This window comes from Manis pentadactyla, chromosome 16 (genome assembly GCF_030020395.1).
Source record: "Manis pentadactyla isolate mManPen7 chromosome 16, mManPen7.hap1, whole genome shotgun sequence".
Lineage (NCBI taxonomy): Eukaryota > Metazoa > Chordata > Mammalia > Pholidota > Manidae > Manis > Manis pentadactyla.
The window spans coordinates 9,581,611-9,601,522 of NC_080034.1; the positions used below are offsets into that span (position 1 = coordinate 9,581,611).

Genomic DNA, 19,912 nt, shown 5'->3' on the forward strand with positions numbered 1-19,912 from the left:
CAAAGCTGCGCTCCCGTATGAAGATGCCCTCACGGCGCCTGCGCTTTCCCTCCCCTCCCTCCTTCAGTGAGTCGGGGAGAAAAAAAATCCAAAGGCCAAAAATAAGAAAAAGGTGAAAATAAAGGAAGAAGCATTCTTGAGGTGGGAGAGGGACGGGGCCTTACTGTTTAGACGGGAGGTCTCAGGAACCTGACGCCGCGGGAGTCAGCAAGGCTGCCCCGCTGTGGGGTTACTGTGGGAGCTGAAAGTAAAGGGAGGTAGTCTGGACTCACCGATATGCCAGCTATTCCTGGGGGACCTGCTGGGCCTCGATCTCCCTGTTGGGATTAAAAAAAAAAAACTGCTACTTATACTGATAACTATAAAATCTTTACCTGTAAAGTTAATGCTCAAGTAATAATTTGGATCTGCTAAAGCTTTCCTTCGAAGTGATAAGCTTTATTAACAAGAGCTGGTGTGAAGCTACAGTCGATGGGAAAATAACAGAAGGAGGAGGCAATCTAACTTGTTAATGCTTTTTGCCATAGAACCAAAGCAAATAAAAATCTTAATGAAAACAAGCATTCATGTCCCCAAAGCTGTGGCCTATTTTTAACAGGACTCCATAGGTACTTTCAGCCAAAATTGGTCAATATTCTTATTCCACATATTCAAAAATAATTCATTACCAATACTGAAAGAGTAAGCACATTGACTATCCCCTAAAAAGCTTTTGCTGTACTTGTCTCACTGGATGTAGGGAGAGAATAAAGACAGAACAAGGCACCATGTAGTTCTCATTAGGCCAAGCAGAAGATGCCTTGAATTGCTCTGAATAGCAGAGGGTTCAGAGAGACTCAAGGCTTTCCAAAGGCAATGTGGTATTTTAGGGAGAGCTGACAGTGCTAAAAATGCTAATGGTTATATATGGGATAATAAAATGGCAATTTTTGTGGAGAAGAACCTACATTAAAAAACTTCATAACTTCACTCAGGGACATAAAAGACCTGATTAGATGGAGAGGCATGTTTTGTTCTTGGAGGGCAAGACAATGTTGTAAAGGCATCCCTGCTACCCAAACTAACTTATAGATTTAATACAATTCTTGTGAAATTGCAGCTTGAGCAACAGATATTAAAGTTCACTCAGGATGCTGAGTAAATGAGAGGACAAAAGAAAAAAAGTAAAACATGATGCAGTAGCAATACCAGTATTTAAACATTTAAGCTATAATGCTTACAAGTTTGGAATATTGGCATTAGATTAAGCAGCACACCAATGCATTGTAACAGAAACCTCAGAAATAGAACCATGTTTATAATAGGATTGTTTTAGTGAAGAAAGGGATGTATTATTCAAGAAATAGTGCTAATAATTGAACTATTTCTTGGAAGAAAGCTTGAGTACTCTATATTATACTACATATTAATGCTATATAGGCAATATAAAAAATTAAATAATATGAAATATAAAAGAACTAGAAGAAAATATCAGTGACCATCTGATTTTGGTTGAGAATAAGAATAAAAATCATTTAGTGTCTAAAAGCACAAAAAGAAATCATAAAGGAAAACAGTTTTATATTTGACTATGTAAAGGTTATATTTATATACAGTAAGATTAAACATAAATGAAAGGCAAAGACCAACTAGGGTATAAACTCCAACATATAAGATAGAAATAAAGTCTTAATAAAGCATAGCTATAGTCAAATAGAAAAAGAAGTCATAGAAAAGTGGGCAAATGATGGAAAGAGGCAATTCTTGTCATGTTTCACTCTGTTCCTTTTAAATAATGGGATTTTTTTCACCTTGAAATCAAGATCCTGGAACATTTCACTCAATGGAAACATTTGCATATCTGATAAAGATTAATGTTAAGAGGTCTTGTCTCAGACAAGATGCTCGTTCCAACATCTGGGTCTCTTAGTTCTTTGAATCATTGCCCTCTCATAACCTGGCCTCTTATTTCCATAGATACACCTGAGACCTTGTCAATAACAGCATCTGCATCCCCTCCATCATTTCAATTCCATGCATTCCAACCTTGGCCCACCATCTCCCATTGTTCTATCTCAGTACCTTGGGCTCCCAACGCTCTAACCCATTGGTAGTACAAATTTTTCATTTTCCTTCAGTCCCTGAATGGCCTCTTTCTCTTATTTATTAGTTTAAATTCTATGGTCACTTGCTATAATCGTCCCCCTGTGTATATACCATTGACTCTTGCCCCATTGCTTCTACTATGCACTTGTCAAAACTGGAACCTTGTTTAAATCCAACTCCCCTCCTCTTCTGTGCCTTACCTGGGCACCTGCACGTGCTTGGAGGAGATCCTGCTGTCTGGTCTCACTTCAGTTCACGACCACCAACCTCAAGGAGGCCCCTGGGGCTGCCGAGCCATCACGCTCTGTGGTCCCGGGACTCTGCCTGCCTCTCTCCTAGAAGACCTTTTCCTTAAACCTCCAACCTCTTCCCCCAGCCTCACTCTCAGATAACGGCCTTGCTCCTTCCACCTCTGATAAAATCTGAGCAACCAGAAAAGAACTATAGATTCCAACCAGACCATCTCCTCACATTTCAGCTTCTGCACCTCTTTATTCTCTTTCCCCACCTGTTCCTATAGACGAACTATCCAGGTTCTTTTCCGAAGCCAAACCCTCCATGTATGCACTAGGTTCCCTTCCCTTTGGCTATTTAAGGACATCATTGCAGCAATTCTCCCCTCTCCTACTGTCTCATCATCCACATGCCCCCATCTTACCCCACCTTCTACTGGATCATTCCTTTAGCATTTAAACATCCTGGCATTTCCATGGTCTTAAACTCCAGTTTGTAAAACCTTGCCCTCCAGCAGCCACCAGCCCCCTTTCTTTGCTTTCCTTTGCAGCAAAACTCCTTGAGCATTGTCTATACCGTATTTGCTGTCTCTAATTCTTCTTTTCTCATTCTCCCTTAGACCCATTCAAGTCTATCAGTTGCTCCTAGCTATAATGGGAAGTAGTGATAATTTATCTGGTGATACAGGACTGCTGTTTTACTAAATCCAATGCTCAATACTTGACCGTCCTACTTGACCCCATCCCCATTATTCCTGGTTGGAGCTGTTTGCAGTATTTGAGGCAGGTGATCACTCCCCTCACCTTTACCTGGCTTCCGGGACCCCAGGTTTCCCTCTGACCTCCTGGCCACTTCATCTCAGTCTCTCTTGCTTGTCCCTCCTTTTCTTCCTGACCCCTTAAGGAGGGCCTCAGGGGTCAGTCCTTGACCCTCCTGTCACTCCCTTGGAGATCCTATCAAGTCCCCTGGCCAGAAAACCTGGCCAAAACCCTGGAGTCGTCCTTGACTCTTTCTTCTCTCACACTCACATGCAATCGATCAGAAAATCCCATTGGTTCTACCTTCCCAGTATATCCAGAATCTAGCCACTTCTCACTGTCCCCATCATCTCTCCTCTGATCTGAGCTGCCCCCAGGCCCGCCTGTATTGCAGGAACAGTCTTCGATCATGCTTTCCTGACTCTACCCCTGCCCCCCCAGAGCAGGCCCTGTCACTCTTCTACTCAGAAACCACCACTGGCTCCGTATTTTACCCAGAGTGAAAGATAAAGTCCTCGCAATAGCTGATAAGCCCCTTTGTTAGTGCTCCTCAAACCACCCGTGGTGAAGGAGCAGTGCCTTTACTTACTGCTCTTCTAAGGCCTCAGGAACCAAGATGCGTCTGCCGGTCACATGTCTGGCCATCACGGCAGTCAAGCTGCTAGACACATTCTGAAAGGCTTCCTCTCAATCTCTGTGCGTATCTTGCCACAGAAGCCGTCACAGAGTTTGCAGCCTGGCACGGTGCTCTGCTGGCTGGATTTGGAGTCCACTGCTCTCGTGACTACCTGACAGGCCTACACCTTAGCTCCCCGCCGCCCCCCACCCCACCTCTACCGCATCAGCCTCTCCCCTCACTCGCGCCCCCTGCTCTCCTCTGAAGTAGCAGAATTCTCATATCTCCAGGTATCTAGACCTGCTGCTTCCTTTTTAAAAAAAACAATCATACATATTTATGGTATACAGCGTGATGATCCGAGACATGTACGCACTGGCAATAATCAGCACAGTCAAGCTGATTCACATCTGCATTATCCCGCACTGTCACCTACCGGCGCCATGCTACTCATTAGGTCTCTGGAACATATTCCTCCTTCGGGGCGCAGGGGCTCGGCCTAGCGCGCCTTCCTCTCTGCGAAGTCTTTGCTCCGATCTTGCTTTCTCGGACACCTTACTCAGAACTGCAACCCACCAGCCAGCATTCCTGAGGCCCCTTGATCTGCCCACTTTTTCTTTCTTTCCACAGCACTTACCAACAACACTATTTCATTATTTATGTTTGTTCTTTTAGTTTCTGTATTTGCTTCCTAGAAAGTAAGTTCCATGAGGGTAAGGACTTGTGTCTGTTTTGTTCCCCTGTATCCTTAAACCTAAAACAGTTCCTGGCCCAACAGTAGGTGCTCAGCAAACATTTGTGATTGTTGAATCAGTGAACATGTTTCTAACTCCCGTACCTACCTTTATACCTGGAAATCCTTCTAGTCCTGGCAACCCTGTTGTACCAGGTTCTCCCTGTTAAATATGAACATAGCAATGGTCAAAGGTTTTTTAATCATTGGCTTCAAAAGCAGAGATATTTTTTGCCTAAAACAATACCCGTCAAACACTGAGTGGTAATTTAACAAGTAATTGGTGTGCTCTATTTTTAAGCATCTATATTCTTGCATTTGGTGTTTGAAAAAAGTCTGAGAACAAAGCTCTTCCCTGGAGAATATAATATGAATACATTTTCTGATTAACTGCTTTTATTCTGATTATGAATCTAATCAGAATGAATCCCTTCACTCATTGATAATTCCAATTCCAATAAGAATTAGAAGAAAAGGCTTGCTAATTTGTAAGTACCTGGGGTTGCTAGATTACTGGAGAATAAAACGAAACCCCTTTAAGAGAGGATGAAGATGGAGTTCTGAAAGCAAAGTTTATCCTCCTCCAACACTCTCTGCCACTGGACATGAATTGTGAATGCTTAGAAGATGGTCCCCAGCGCTTCATCTCCAGTGATCTTAAAAGTTGTTTCTCAAGCTGATAGGCCACTGAGGAGACAGGAATCTCTACTTAAAAAATCTGTTACCTATTCTAGAGTATGGTCCCAGGTTGGCTGGAGCCTGTAGGCCCTCAGGGAACACATTTGGAGAAATTATGGTAAAGGAAGCTGCTCACTTTAAACAAATAAACATTAGGGTTTTTAAATTAAGAGAGAGAAAGTGGGTAGCTGTTTGATACCTACTTGTTAATGCATTAGTGTTAAGTGCAAGTATTTTCTTAGGACACTGGATGCTTTCGACATAATCACAAAGAAAAGAGAGCTTTCATTCTCTGTATACTTATTTTGGCATGCATAAAATAATTCAAATCTGCTTCAAAAATATTACCAAGGCTCTAACTTCCATTATTATTTATGATACTGTCTTTATTACAAAATACTGAATGAGCAAGCACTTGAATTGATACTTTTTATGCTTCAGAAATATTTTTAAATGTCGATTAATATATAACCTGTCGATTGGGGTTGGGGGGCGGGGAAATGTGTTGAGATTCTATTCTGCATAAAGCTTTGTAAAAGAGGCCCTGGGTTATTGACAAAGGAAATAAGCTCTTTGATTTTCTTTGTTTACATCATCAATAGTCCTTAGGATGAAGGAAAGTGTTCAACCAATCAATCAATATGTGTTTGAAAGTAGCTAATTATTAAATATTTAATTGAAAGCCACTTATAAATTAAATGCCAAAGAAAGGAAAGGAAGCACCTCAGAAGATCAATTCAGTGAAGGGTAATTTTTGTCTAGAAAGGTTTGCTGAGATCTAAACTGGTACAGATATAGCAGCAGCGAATCTCCCCCAACCCACCTCAAAATGATTTTTCCATTGTCTAATCTGTGAGTGACCTACACTTTACCATTCCTGGCTTATTTCTACAGGATGAAGTATTACTCTCTCTCCTGGGCACTGGTCCCAAAGAATATCTTCCAAGTTTACCTAAGAATAACTTCCATGTTTTATCTAAGATAAAGTGTTTAATGTCATTATTTCACATTTCTATATTTGTGCTTCATCTTTTTAATTCACATCTCTAAAATCCAGAAACATCCTTCAATTAGTTTTCATTATTTAACCTTTGTGGCCGCTAATAAATTTGAAGCCTAATCTCGCAAATTCTACTCAAATCGGTGCACCTCTCTGTTGCCCTCTACTTTCTAATCCAAGTGAATTATGATTTATCCTTTATTATACTACTTCTAGAAAACTGTATCACCTTAATCTGCATTTATTAATGGAAACTTGAGAATGTTGCCAAAAAATCAGGACAGAGAAGTCTAGATTCCTCTAAATGATTCAGAGGGCCTGTGTATGAGTGTGAGAGGGAAAGACCAGGAGGAAATGTTTATCAACAAGATGAAAGAAAATTGGAATTAGAATGAAGGACAGGCTGGTGAAAGCATAAAAAATGTTACAGAGGAAAGAAGGGCAGCATGAGTAACAAACCAAAGGAAACTCCTAAATTATATATTTGGGGTTTAGAAACTGGTACTAACTAGTTGAAATCATGCTTTGGGGGGGAAGCAAGTGGGCTTTTCATAAATATTACCTAATAACAAATAGTCAGCTCCTTAGTTCTTCTCTTTAAAAAAATATATTTAGATGTGTGGAAGGATTGTTTTGGATGGCTTTTCTTTGGCTAATTTAAAATTTATTCATCTAGTGTGACTAAACTGTCATAATGGAAGGGCCTTACATTATTCCATGTGGCAACAGGAAATGGCTTCAAAGTTTATTTGTTGCAGGTACATCTGAGTTTGAAGTATATGCCCAAAGGTTAAAAGGATACACAAATGAAGGATGAAAAAAATGGAACATATGCTTGGAAGGGACGGCTCAGGAAACACTGCCAAGGACTAAACGGGGTCTAATGGAATTCGGCAGAACCTTCTCAGAGAGGCCGTGTGGCTGAGAAGGATGCGTGAGAACAATTAGCATCCTTTGGGCGGCTGGGGGACCCGATCGCTTGCTGTGCTGAGCGCTAACCTCCTGATACATCGCGCCAACCTCCTGATACATCGCTCCCAATCAGGCGTCTGCAACTGCACACCACGCCTCCTACCGAGTAATTGCTGATGACATCCAAAGCAGATAAATAGTCCCTTTCTTTTTTTGTTGGGGGAGATGGCAGACATTAAGGAGTTCCTTTCCAGTAAGTATTTTTCTTCCACATCTACTTAACAGGAGTCAGTCATCAAAATAGCGCTACCAGAATAAAGTGTCCCATTTGTCAGAAGTTTTTTACGTGCCTTTCTCCATCACAGGGTGATTTTAAAAACACACGGTGAAAGAGACAAACGCCCAGGGCAGGGACAGCATCAGGAGCGAGGCGTCTTAGAGACGCACACCGCCTGGCCGCGCTCTGTGCTGGCCTGCCCCCCCCTCCGACGTGTTAACTGGTGAACATCTAACAAGGCAGAGCACCTCTGCCTGATGCTCTTCTTTCAAACTCGAACAAAGACTAATTTTTGAAATGACACAAAACATGGGAATATACATACCGCCGGGCCAGGATCTCCTTTTGGACCCTACAAGGTAAACATGGGCAGTCATTTTAAAAGGAACGACCGAGGCAAAATTACAGGATGTGAAGCAATTTTACCCAATTTGCTTTAAAACACGTAGAAATATTTGCAAGTTTCATTTTGTTTATGGCTTAGATGTGAAGAGTAAGATGAAGAAACAGAACTTGCTGCCACACCCATGACAGTGATTGCTTGGACGTTGATTTAGTCCTTAGATTAACAATGCAAAAAGTGACACCACCATGCAGAATGTGATTTTTCATTATTTTGGTTGTATACATTTTCTCTATTTTATTAAAATTTGTTTCATTCATTTCTTCCTGCATAAACTTCTGGTTATAATTGTAACATGTATTTTTTCAGTGAACTTAGGAGTTTCTGTTTTTGTTCTTTTATGGTGGCTGTTCAGCTAACATGCATTGTGATAAACAACTGTACTCACAGGGGGTCCAGGCGGCCCTGGATAGCTGGGAACATTCACACCTCCCTGCAGGAAAACAGAAGAAAGGAAAAGGTGAGAAGAATTTATAGTAATCCACCACTGGAAAGTGGTTTTACATAATTACAGAAGTAAATACCTGGATTTTATACAAACTGCTCATTCCGTTTCTTTCATTGAATGGTACACCCTTAGGAAAGAAATGAGATATAGAATTATTCTTTGAAGTTAATAGTTAGCATCTCTGCCTTTCATCTTTTAACCAAATGAAATTTTCCCTATTTCATTTTAGAAAGTGAGCTTAATACTGTAAGTAAGATAATACAGTGTCTCCATTTTTGGCTTTTCAAATGTAGCAAATATAGGGGGAAAAAAAATGAAAAGGAGCCTTGAATGACTCCAGGAGCAGAGGGCCACTTTCAGGGGGTGTGATTGATGTTTGGGTTTGACAGAGGAGACACTAATGCATTCAGAGGAAAATATTATTTGCTCATTAAAATTCAGTTTCTGAATTGCCAATTTATGCTAACTGTTTACAGCCCACTGCCCTGCAGGCTGTGACACGGTAGTGCTGATGAAGATGTGGACAGGGAGTAATTTGGTTACTGAAAGGTAATTTTTTTCTATAGTCTCTTCATAGAAAAGAGGAAATTAAGGTAAATGGGGGAGATAATGTTACTCACAGCTCTGTGTGGATGTTTCTACAAATGCATATTCTTTAGAACAATTGGGAACAAGAACTTCCTAATACTGACCCGTGAATGGAAAGTCCCAGCATCACACATTTTGGCGCTCAGGAAAATCGTGCATATGAAAATTTTAGTTAGGAGCTCTTATCCGTAAAAAAAAAAATTCCCATAGAATCAATAATCTGCATTTCCCTTTTTGTGACCTTAACATTTCAGTTGCAAAACTGAAGAAGTAAATCACTGCGTGGATTTTGGGTAATGGTGGCCCGTGGTGCTCAGAGAACACGATGTTCACGCATCTTCAAAGCACTAGTGACGGGAGGAGGAACGCCCCAGTCACTTACTCCTTCATTATTTCACTCTTTCATTTGATAACTGCTGAATGTCTGCTCTTTTAAGGCTGCGCCCTGGGAGATGAGGGGTGCTTCTGTCAGATTCCCGGAAGTCTCCCAGGAAAGACAACATGTAATCTACCTTGAAGAATCAATGGTTTTGGAGGATTCAGGGGGAAGAGGAAGATTTCTCAAGCTTGTTGTAAAATATAGGTCCCTTTCATGAGTTCATTCTATTTAGCTGCTCCTGTCCACTGGGGAGGGAGTGGCTTTTAGGATCTGAGCCGCAAATGCTTTCTGCCCCGCTTTCTGGTCAAGAGAGAAGGAAAGTGAATGGGATGAACTGGTTTAGGGAAACATTGCAAATCTCTTCATTTACGTGTGTAAAGCGTGTGACTGGGCGCAGACTGATAACATCGTTCTTGTTTTCAGAAAGTCAAATGAATTCTGCCCCTTCTCAGGTGAGTCTGGCTTCTTCAACTATTGCTACGGAAGCTCTGCTGTGATGTGCGCGTGGCCCCACACGAGGGCACACTTGCTGCAGCGAGAGGCCGCTCGCAGCTGAGATGCAGGGTGTGCATCCGTCTCCATCAGGAATAAAAGCAGCAATGGCCTCTGAACGTTTTATTCACTAAGCGCTACCTAAACAGAATTTCCTTGCATCTCAGACATCATGGATGGTAATGAACACATATAGCATCCTACCAAAGTTTGTACCAATTCATATTGCTGGAAGGGATATTTTTAAAAGCCCCTCTGTTTCTCTGTGCATGAAGCTCATTGACTTCCCCAGGGTCCCCCAGGCAGGAAGTGGAGATTCGGGGCACACACCCCGGTCTGCGTCCACAGCAGCGAGGCCGGCAGGATGCGAATCTGAGCACCGTGCACTGGGGCTCAGCTGCAGGGGAAAATCGGGTTTCCCCAAGGCTACACTGGCTATCAAATTATACACGAAACTCAGACAATTTATCCTTGAAAACACCTAAATGTAATCTGACCTTGTAGTTATAAAAGTCTTAAGTAGACACATGAATTTCAGCTTTAAAATAGAAATAACTCACAGGTGGTCCAGGTGGTCCAGGTCTCCCGGGGGGGCCCTCGCTGCCCTGCATGGGATTATAGACCGAAATTAGTGGCTTAGACATTTGTACCCCAGGTCGTGAACAAGGCTGTGCTTGCTTAGAGAGTCGTATCCTGAAATCAGCATGACCTGTCGTTTTGTTTCAGCCATGCAAAGCCTTAGTTAGCTTGGTGTTGTCCTTTGCCTGGGGGAACACATTTCTCGACCACAGGAAAAGTAAATGCCTTTTCTCATACCCATTCAGATTCTCACTGTGGGAGGCCCAGGGATAGAGCTTATTTTTAGAAGGAGCTAGAACAACCCAGATTGAGTCCCGGACTTCAAGTGCAGCCTGGAGACCTCTCCCCAGGTAGGGGAGCAGGGCAGAGTCCCTGCAAGCAGGGGGTGGGGGGTGGGGGGGCCCTCTGGGTCAGCCCCTCACTTTTAGCCTCACCTCCACCACCTTCCTCTGCTGGTTCCCATTCTGTAGATTCTATAGAATTTGACCAGAAGAATCACAACTTGTGTTGTGTCCGCAGGAGGAGAAACTTCTTTCACTTCTTCAATTAATATTAGAACTTACAACCAAGTCAGTCAGGTCCACAGAACAAAAGGGACTGTGGTGCAACACTGTTTAGGGGCAATGTTCTGTATGATTTAAACAGCCTCAGACATCCTGCTTGCAGGAGAAGCAGACTGAAAATGGAATTCATGATGCAGGAATTCAAGTTGAAACTTGAAAAATGGATTTCAGTTTTTATTTTTATAGACAGAATGCTTACTGGTCCATAATAAGCAGAGGCACCGTGGTACCTTCAGTGCCTTTAAGCAGTTCTTCCATAAGTGTGCTTTTCTTTTAGAATAATAGCCTCACTATCAGGGGCAATGGCAAGAAACAGTAAATTAAAAAAGAGTCCAGAGAGAGTAAAATTCTTACAATGCCCAATAATTGAGGGATTTAAGTTTATTTCTGTAACTGATGAAGAATTTCATTCCAATATTCCCATTTTTTTTCCAGTAACAAAATAAAGTACTGCAAAAACCTTTTGCTTGTATCTTTATCAATAAAAATGAATTATAATGTTTCTCTTGCCATGTATCTGCCTGAGAACAAGTGACAACGAGTATATTGTATCTTCTCCCAAACTGCTTTGATGGTGGCTCTCTCTCTAAGACATATCATATTCTGCTGACTGTTGGCAGTGTCTTTCAGAGAATTATGTCACAGTTCTCGTGGACTATGAGAGAACAACAAACAAGGAAAAATGTGTGCCTATTGAAAAGACTTTTTTTTCCTGGCACAAAAAAGTCCTATTTTCATCCTCAGTCGTGCCCCAAAGCTCATCTCAGTGTGGAATTCCCCTTAACTTCAAAAGGCAAATCTCTGATTGAATAATTTCCATAGAGAACAAAGAAAAAAGGGTTGTGGAAGGAGCCTGGGATACTGTCAGGGGAAAAATGTGCTGAGACTATCTAGAAAGAGCACGTGGTTTCTTTTCAAATTTTAGGGGACTCCTTTTCTTCTTGATGCAATTATGACCCATTTTGGTCATTTTGGCATGGAAGCCACTTGAGTGGCCCCTGTGGACTCTTGATTCTTACTTTCCTAATCTGAGTAGCTAGTCTTATTCTAACCATTTGGTGGCTCTGTCTGGACTCACACTGTGGGGCCAACATAGATCCTAAATTGGGTAAACGTAGGAAGCCCTGTGGTCTTTCTGTCTGAGACTCCCGGGCTGCTGGTCCTCTCTTTTTGCCACAGTCACCCATTTGTCCAATCGACTAGACTCCACAGGAAACAAGTTATCTTGGTTTCTTAGTGAATTTCCCCTATAACCGTGAAAGGACAGAACTTAGATTTTCTCAGCAAGCCCTGTGGTTATTGGGATCCTGGTCCTGATGGCCACCAAGTTGTCTGAAATCTTGGCACCTGCGGCTGGAACCCCCCGGCGCAAACTACCTTAACCTGCCCCGCCTCAGGAGGCCTCCCCACCATCCTTCTCCATAGCTGGGTGCCCAGTCTCCTGAATCCAGACTGGACTTTTGCTCTATGGCACCAGAGTCCTGTTCACCCTTTCCTCTAGGAGCACATCTCCTGTGTTCAGACCAGTTTGGGGGCCCAGGTCCTTCCGAGCCCCCTACCAGAACACCTATCCCCTGACATTGTTCCTCTCAGGTCCGGCATGACTTTACCGCCCTCTCTGTAAGTGACCCCGCCCTGCCCCCACCCCAAGCCCCAGTCTGGGCATAAGCCAGGCTTCGCCTCTGTACCTTGTCACCCTTTGCACCCGCAGGACCAGGATGTCCAGTTCTTCCCAACAAACCCTGTAAAACACAAAACTAAGTTTGTTACAGGAACAACAACGGAATGGCCATGGGGTACTGGAAGTGGCTTGGTAAGACTGATACATTTTGAAGGTCATTGGATCCTAATTAAATCAGTCCTACAAGCTTACAGTTCTTCAGGCGGATTCAGCAGCTGTATCCTGCTGATAAACTCTTGCAAGGGTAAAATGTGTATGTGTGGTGGCTTTTTGACCTTGGTGGACCACGTTTAATGCCTTCAATTGGAACCTTTGATACATTCAGGAATTTAGCCTTACTGTTTAAATGGCAATTTACATAACGTGATGCCTACCTAAATGAGCTATAATGTTGGTAGCGATCAACATTTTAAATACTTCAGGATACAGCATAATTAACAATGTGCATATTAAGTTACAAGATCTGCATTTTACCAGTGGAAAATAAAATTTAATGTTAATTTTTCTTTGAGACTAGATTTAGCTATAATTTTCATAGTTCCTTTCACAACTCTCTTAGCTTTTAGTTTCAGTCTACAGTTTAAAACCAGGTTTGTTCTACATAACTGTGGTGAAAGCATAAATGATAACATTTTAATTGTGAGGAACCTATGATTCAAAACATTAAAGAATATGATTCCACTTCTGTTTGTGTGGTAAATACCATTTGCTTAGGAATTTTAAGATGGGAAGAGCTGGAGAATTGAGACTTGAGTTGGATGGCTACATTTAGCAAATAAAGATATACTATTTGGGACAAACTTAATGCTAAAAATCATTTGTTTATATGAAATTCAAACTGAACTGCTGTCCCGTATTTTAACTGGCAGCCCTAGACTTGAGCTCCACTTTAACGAGAGGTTAGGTTTAGCAGGTGGGAAAGAAAAAGGGATTGTGTCTTAGGACAACAGTCTAACCAAAGATACAAATGCCTTGATGTTGTTTGAGGAGCAGAAAAAAAAAAAAGAGTGCTGGTTAAAGTGGAGGGCATTTAAATTCATGATAGGAATAAAAACAAACTGAATCTCAGAATTCTTGAGCCATTTTTCCCTCTAGAAAATAAATTCTTAGTTTCTGGAGCTTAAGAAGGTAATGGTGCAACCATCTGAAAATTGCTTCTGAAGGTTAATGCCCAAAAATTATAACTAAAAAGTAAAATGCGCTTTTACATGCCACTTCTGTTCAAATAGACCAGATTAATATAGACTGCTTTCTGGTCTGGCAGAATTCGGATGCCAAGTCTGTGTGATCCTGAGCGACCTTATGTAACGCGACCTGAAAACCTGGGGTGCTGGCTGCTGCCTCTCTAGGAGCAGCTGGGCCGTCTACACTGAGGCACAGAGAGCAAAAGGCAGTGGAGTATTAGTTCAACTAGCATCATCCCAGCAGGTGTGAACTGGGAGCAGGACTGTGTTAGCAAATACTTACGGGCGGTCCAGTTGGGCCTGGAGCGCCTGGAGTGCCTGGAATTCCTTGAAGACCCTGAAAGAGATAGTCTCTGTCATAAAATCTATTACATCATTGGAAATGAGGCATTTTAGTTCATCAACTATTTTCACAATTGAAAGTTAAACATCTCCGTTGGTTAATAGAGAAACATGATATATGTCCATTTTCAAAGATAAGTATGGCGAGCCAAAATGCCATGACATGGAATCTGTAACAAACATAACTTAATGTGTTTGGTAATTCATAGAGCATTTCTGATCTCATAGAGCCACCCCATTAACAATAGCATCACTGAGAATCCTGCACAGCTAAAGCATGGAAATACAAATTTCAGACTGGCAGAATGCCATCAATGAAATACATGATAACGCTAATGCTTCATTCAGCTTGTGGAAGAATGGAATATGTTTTATGATATAATATTTAGTTTAGTTGGCCAATTCATTATAACACGAAATCTGGCTCACCAGTGAATTTAAATTTAGAGCCCCATTTAATGGCTTAGGCATAAAAGTGAATGGCTATCCCCTCCCTCTCCTCCTTGGATTCGTATAATAATGCTAAATATACTGGATAGGGTAGAAATGCTGCTACATTTATATATTCAAGGAAGAACTGGCAAGATTAACTGGTAACTTGTGTAATTAGTCTTGTTCCTTTACCAAGTGTGCCAACAACAGAATATTTGTTAAGTTACATAAAATCCATAATATGAAATAGTTTGCAATGATTAAAATCATGTTCAGCAAACTATTGGGTAACATGGAAAAATAAAGTTTGCAAAATGTTACATAGAGTAAGGTCCAAATTATTAAGAAATGGTAAATGCATCTCATAACAGAAGAGAATGACAGAGGTTCTCAGTGCCTTATCAGGAAATATTGCTGTCAGATGTATTTCAGAATACTGAATTTTCAGATTTTTTACAAAGATAGCACAGTGATAATACTGGATTTTCTGTAAGGCTCCCAGTGGCATGTGGGACCCTCTAACAAACACAACTATTTCTGTAGCTAAACATATGATATTCTCACCAAATAGGATATGTAGACCAGCTTCATAAGTTCAAGTCAGATTTCGCTGCCTAATGAATTTGCTGCAAACTTGGAAAAACTTTCTAGGGTTTTCAGAGGCTTTTGAGCTTTGGAATTATAGATGAGGGGTTGTGAACCATAATATTATTATGATCAACAATCCCCCCCCTGAGCAGTGCATTAAGGATAACTTTTATGTTTTTCTGCTTTTGTGTATTTCCCAAAGTTTCCATAATGGACTCAGATGACTTCTATGATCAGAACAATTTAGGTACTTTTATATACTCTTGTTATTTCAGATAACCATACTATGTATCAAGGTCTAGACTCAAGGGTTCCACTCTTTTCGGATTTAATTGTCTTCATTGGGTAAGTCATTTTCTATTGCCAGAGGATTCACTGTTGTAATAAAATTCCTTTGCCTTTTACTGTGATGAAATGTGCACTTTTATACACATTATAAATATTAGGTGATGTGACCAATGGTAAAATTACTACATATTTATTTACAAGGGTTCTATAGAACCAAGGAGCTAGAGGATCGAGGTTCTGTGCATCAATGGGATCAAGGACCGAGCTCTGCCAGGCCTGTGCCTCTAATGCCAAATGGAATCATATGCTACTTTAGGATTTTTCGTGTGATATAATATGAAGAAACACTGAAAAGAATCTTGAATATGCTGAAATTCCTCATGTAATAGGTCTTGGGTAAAATTTTAGTATGCTGGTGTTAAGGAATGGGGATGTATTATTTCTTCAAGACGACATCCTCATTGGCAGTGCTGTGTGTGTGTTGTGTGCAAGCACATATGCATATATGTGGACAGTGCACACCCTGTTGTATTGAGTCTTTTTATTTCCCCACCATTAACATGTTTGTGGTTTATAAGTGGAAAGAAAACAAATTTCCTTCAGGAATAGCACCTCTAAATGTCTGTAGATTATAATTGTGATCTCATAAACTGCTTTATTTCTGAATACCCACATTTCCATAAAATTGTCTCTATATGTACATGTGTAAGATACACATATACATACGTATTTTTTTTTTTTTGCTACTTTTGGTCTCCAACACTGAATCAGTCTAAAGAATGCTGAGTGAGTCTTTAGGTAGTCTAATTTATAAGCTTGGGACTCATTAACCTTTGATAACCACATTAAACTTTAAAATAAACCTCAGTCTATAAATAAAAAAATATCACTCTCAGCAGTCTTTCTCTGAAGAAGCTGAAGTTTTGTAGTAAGTGTAAAAGTTACTATGGTTGCATAAAGGGCAGTAAAATAATTTTAGAAGACAAGCTGGTCATTAAAGAAGACAGATACATATTAAAGAGCAGGACAGGCAATTTAGCATATAGTGCCAAACTAAAATACAAATTAAAAGTTATTGCATAGACACATTCAGGGATCACTAGAGTTAAGTTTTTCTCTGCTCTCATATTTTGATTTGAAAGCCCTAGCTCAGTTGCTATCAAGAATATTTATTTTTTCACTGTTATAATTTATGGCTCACAGTCTTTTTTCATGTCCTATTTATCAATTATTTTCCTGAAATGATAAAGGAAGACCTGCATTCCAAGCAAGAATTCACTCTATGAGAGGTGAATCTTGCTCAGTGTCTTATAAGTTGCTTTGTTGAGTGTGAAACAGTTACAAAAAATGTAGAAGATGTCACTTTTCTAAGAGTAATGAACAGGCAGTTCCTCTTAGTTCCCAAATAATTAAACTGAGGACATAGTATTTAAAAGTCCTCAAAGAGATGGGATGTCCCTCTATATCATTTCCACTAAGAGTAGGACATTTGAGATTTTGTATGATTAGATATTATGTATATATTAAAATATAGTTTATTGGCCAGTTGGGAGTATGTTCTTAGTCAAAATTTCATTTACTCAAATCAATAAATTATAATTTCAGGTAGCCTCTGAGTCCTAGTAGAAATCAAGATGACATCCACTACCATGTGTCCCCCACCAAAGACCCAACTGAGCTAGTGTATTACTTCAGGTTTATTCACATTATTCAAGTAATTGAAGAGAATCTCCTTCTGAATTTGCTGGGATTCCCCATATAATAAGGGTCTTGTGCAAAATTTTGTGTATATAGTGTGAAAGAATCAGTAAGGTGTACAGTGGTCCCCCCTTATCTGTGGTTTAACCCTTGTGGTTTCAGTTAGCCATGGTCCACAGCAGTCTGGAGCAGCTGACCCTCCTTCTGACATGTCAGGAGGTCAGCAGTCATCTACAGCTCGGTCACCATGCCTACGTCATTCACCTCATGTCATCTCATCACACAGGCATCTTATCATCTCACATCATCACAGGAACAGTGGGGACAGTCCAATAAGATATTTTGAGAAAGAGAGAGACCACATTCACATAACTTTTATAACAATTTGTTGTCATTGTTCTCTTCTATTATTCTTGTTAATCTCTTACTGTGTCTAATTTACAAATTAAACTTTATTATAGGTATGTATGAATAGGAAGAAACACAGTATCTATATGGTTTTTTTTTGTTACTATCCTCAGTTTCAGGTATCCACCGGGGTTCTTAGAATGTATCCCCATGGATACGGAGAGACTCCCTACTTCAGAAAGAGCACAAAGAAATCCTGGGGCAACAGTAACTGTAGGCTTCAGTTCACCAGGAGAGCAAGATATCCTGCAGGATCAATAAAAACTTACTTCCAATAAATTTAACTTGGAGTCATTTATAAAACACCTGAATTCCAATTATTTCCTGATCTTTTGTTATTACCTTCTCAATTGCTTTTAAAGCCTACTTCTTAAATTGAGGCCATAAAAGCTATTAGACTATAAAATCAGATATTGTACTTGAACTTGAGTGAAACTTTCTGTGGAGCAAGAAGAAGCAAAGCTCAATAACTTATTTTGAAAATAAAATGCCTTAACTGTTTTATTTATGGATAAAAATAAACGTTATATCTCTTTGTTGAATTTTTAACTTGGAAAAACACCAAGCTAATCTACACAATTTTCTAGAATAGAATCAATATTAAAAACAATAACACATGATGGTAATTTGTAACATACTCTTTAAATATAATGCCCACTCAAAGAGTAGATCTCCTTTATACATTACAATTTCCTGCCCTAACATCAAGGTTAATATAAGCCAGATGGCTTACTTACTTTCATTAAGAATTATTAGTATCAAAACTGTTTAAACTAACAACAATTCATCATCCTAATTGGTTTTTCTAAGAGTTAATGTGAATCATGCAGAAAAGGACGCTTTCCTGATCATCACCATGGCTTAGAGTCAGGAAATTATACCATTGCCTCAAAACACATTTGACTTTGAACCTTAGATGGCAGCGGATCTGAATTAGTCCAATCAGATCCTTTTAATTATATATTTTCTTCCCAGAGTTTGAAAGGTGAGCAGAGACACAGACAAAGCAAAGGCCCTGAGACTGAGTGGGAGTGGCGTCCCAGGGCAGTTCAGCGGAGCTGCCCTGAGCCCTAGGCTGGTTGTTCCATCACTAAGCCTCCCCTCCCAGCCACGCTGGACTTCTTTTCAATATTTCTCTCCTTGTTTTTACCTTGAGAGAACTGGACTTTTTATCTGCTACAAGAAAACAGAAACATAGTAACTGACATGTTCACTTTGTGCCTTAATTTTCCTGTTTCAAAAACCAGACCGCCGGTAATAAACATCAATATATTATTTAAAATGTGTGAACCTTTGGAAAACACTGAAGTCTTGTTTTAATTTGGTCTAGCACTACACACGAGCTGCAGAAAAACCAGTGTTCTTCCTGTGCTGAGTCACAGAAAGATGGATAGGAGGGCCACGTTATGGGAGAGGCGTCTCTTACCTCGTCGCCTCTGTCCCCAGGTATCCCCGGGTAGCCGCGCTCTCCTTTGCTTCCCTAAAAAGACAGTAAGTTCGGCGAGTGCACTCGGTCATTTTGTCATCTTTCGGAACAATGACAAGATCCCTTCCCACTTGGGGCGTGCAATTCAGGGATGTGATTTAGACAGAGTCAGGCAACAGATACATGACATTTGCAAATGGCTTTTACACCACCTTTCCGGAATATGTTTATAAAAAGTAGTGTATTTTAAAGCGGATTTCCTTGTTTCACGCTGAACTGAACGCACGTAGCCCGGAGGATGGAGGAGAGACGACGTACCTTGGGTCCCTCTCTGCCTGGGGTTCCCGGAGGGCCCCGCGGCCCCGCGTCGCCCTAGAGGACAGAGCAGTGACCGACGTGAGGGAGGCGCCACGGGTGACCCCCCGGGGCCGCCACCCCTCGGCTCCCTCCTCACCTTCCGGGCGCTGGAATCACGCTCCCCAGGCTCGCCAGCGCCACCTTCCTCTCCTTTGCTGCTCTTCAGCCCGGGGACACTGGCTTGGCAGTTGCCACAGAAGTTCTAGTGAATATAAACATAAGGTCACTGAAAGATGCAGCAAAGTAGTCTATAAAAGCAAGGTTTGAGCAGATTTGAGGTCCTGTCTGAACCTTCCTCAGAGAACCTGTGCGTCTTAGGGCACTAACTACTCTCAGACACTGAGTTTATCCAGCCCGAAAAGACTACCCGTTGTGAGATTAAAAACTACGTATGACACTAGTCAGTGCTACCTATTGATTATATTGGTGAGCTTCAATTAAAAAAAAAAGCATCTATGGTGATATTTAAATGGAAAATCCCAAATAAATAAGGAAATGATGCTTAAGTCAAGAACACAGCCAGAGTTTCAAAAGCTTAGCAGCGTGTTTTAAAAGGGAGGCGGTAATAAAGTTTGGAATAACCAGAAGATTACAGAGCTCATACAACCAACAGCAGCAGACATGAAAAAGAAAGCAAGGGGCAAAAAGCTGGGGAAGAAGAATTTCTTGTTTTGAGAACAAAATTAGTTGGAGAACCCCATACACAGTTTACTGACATTTTATTTGTCAGGGGAGGCACTCATATGAAAAATAATTGCTTGAG

At 40.8% G+C, this 19,912-nt stretch overlaps 1 protein-coding gene across 1 annotated transcript in view; it reads right to left on the bottom strand.

Annotated features, from left to right (window-relative positions):
* COL19A1 (collagen type XIX alpha 1 chain) overlaps positions 1-19,912 on the bottom strand; it is a 285,300-nt gene that overhangs the window by 34,483 nt on the left and 230,905 nt on the right. Inside the window, exons 32-42 of the mRNA XM_036916243.2 lie at positions 19,247-19,351; positions 19,111-19,164; positions 18,793-18,846; positions 13,894-13,947; positions 12,434-12,487; positions 10,164-10,208; positions 8,221-8,271; positions 8,085-8,129; positions 7,619-7,645; positions 4,536-4,589; positions 273-317 (exon numbers count right to left, since the gene is read on the bottom strand). Coding sequence (XP_036772138.2) covers positions 273-317; positions 4,536-4,589; positions 7,619-7,645; positions 8,085-8,129; positions 8,221-8,271; positions 10,164-10,208; positions 12,434-12,487; positions 13,894-13,947; positions 18,793-18,846; positions 19,111-19,164; positions 19,247-19,351 — 588 coding nt within the window. The remainder of the gene's footprint in view (positions 1-272; positions 318-4,535; positions 4,590-7,618; positions 7,646-8,084; positions 8,130-8,220; positions 8,272-10,163; positions 10,209-12,433; positions 12,488-13,893; positions 13,948-18,792; positions 18,847-19,110; positions 19,165-19,246; positions 19,352-19,912) is intronic.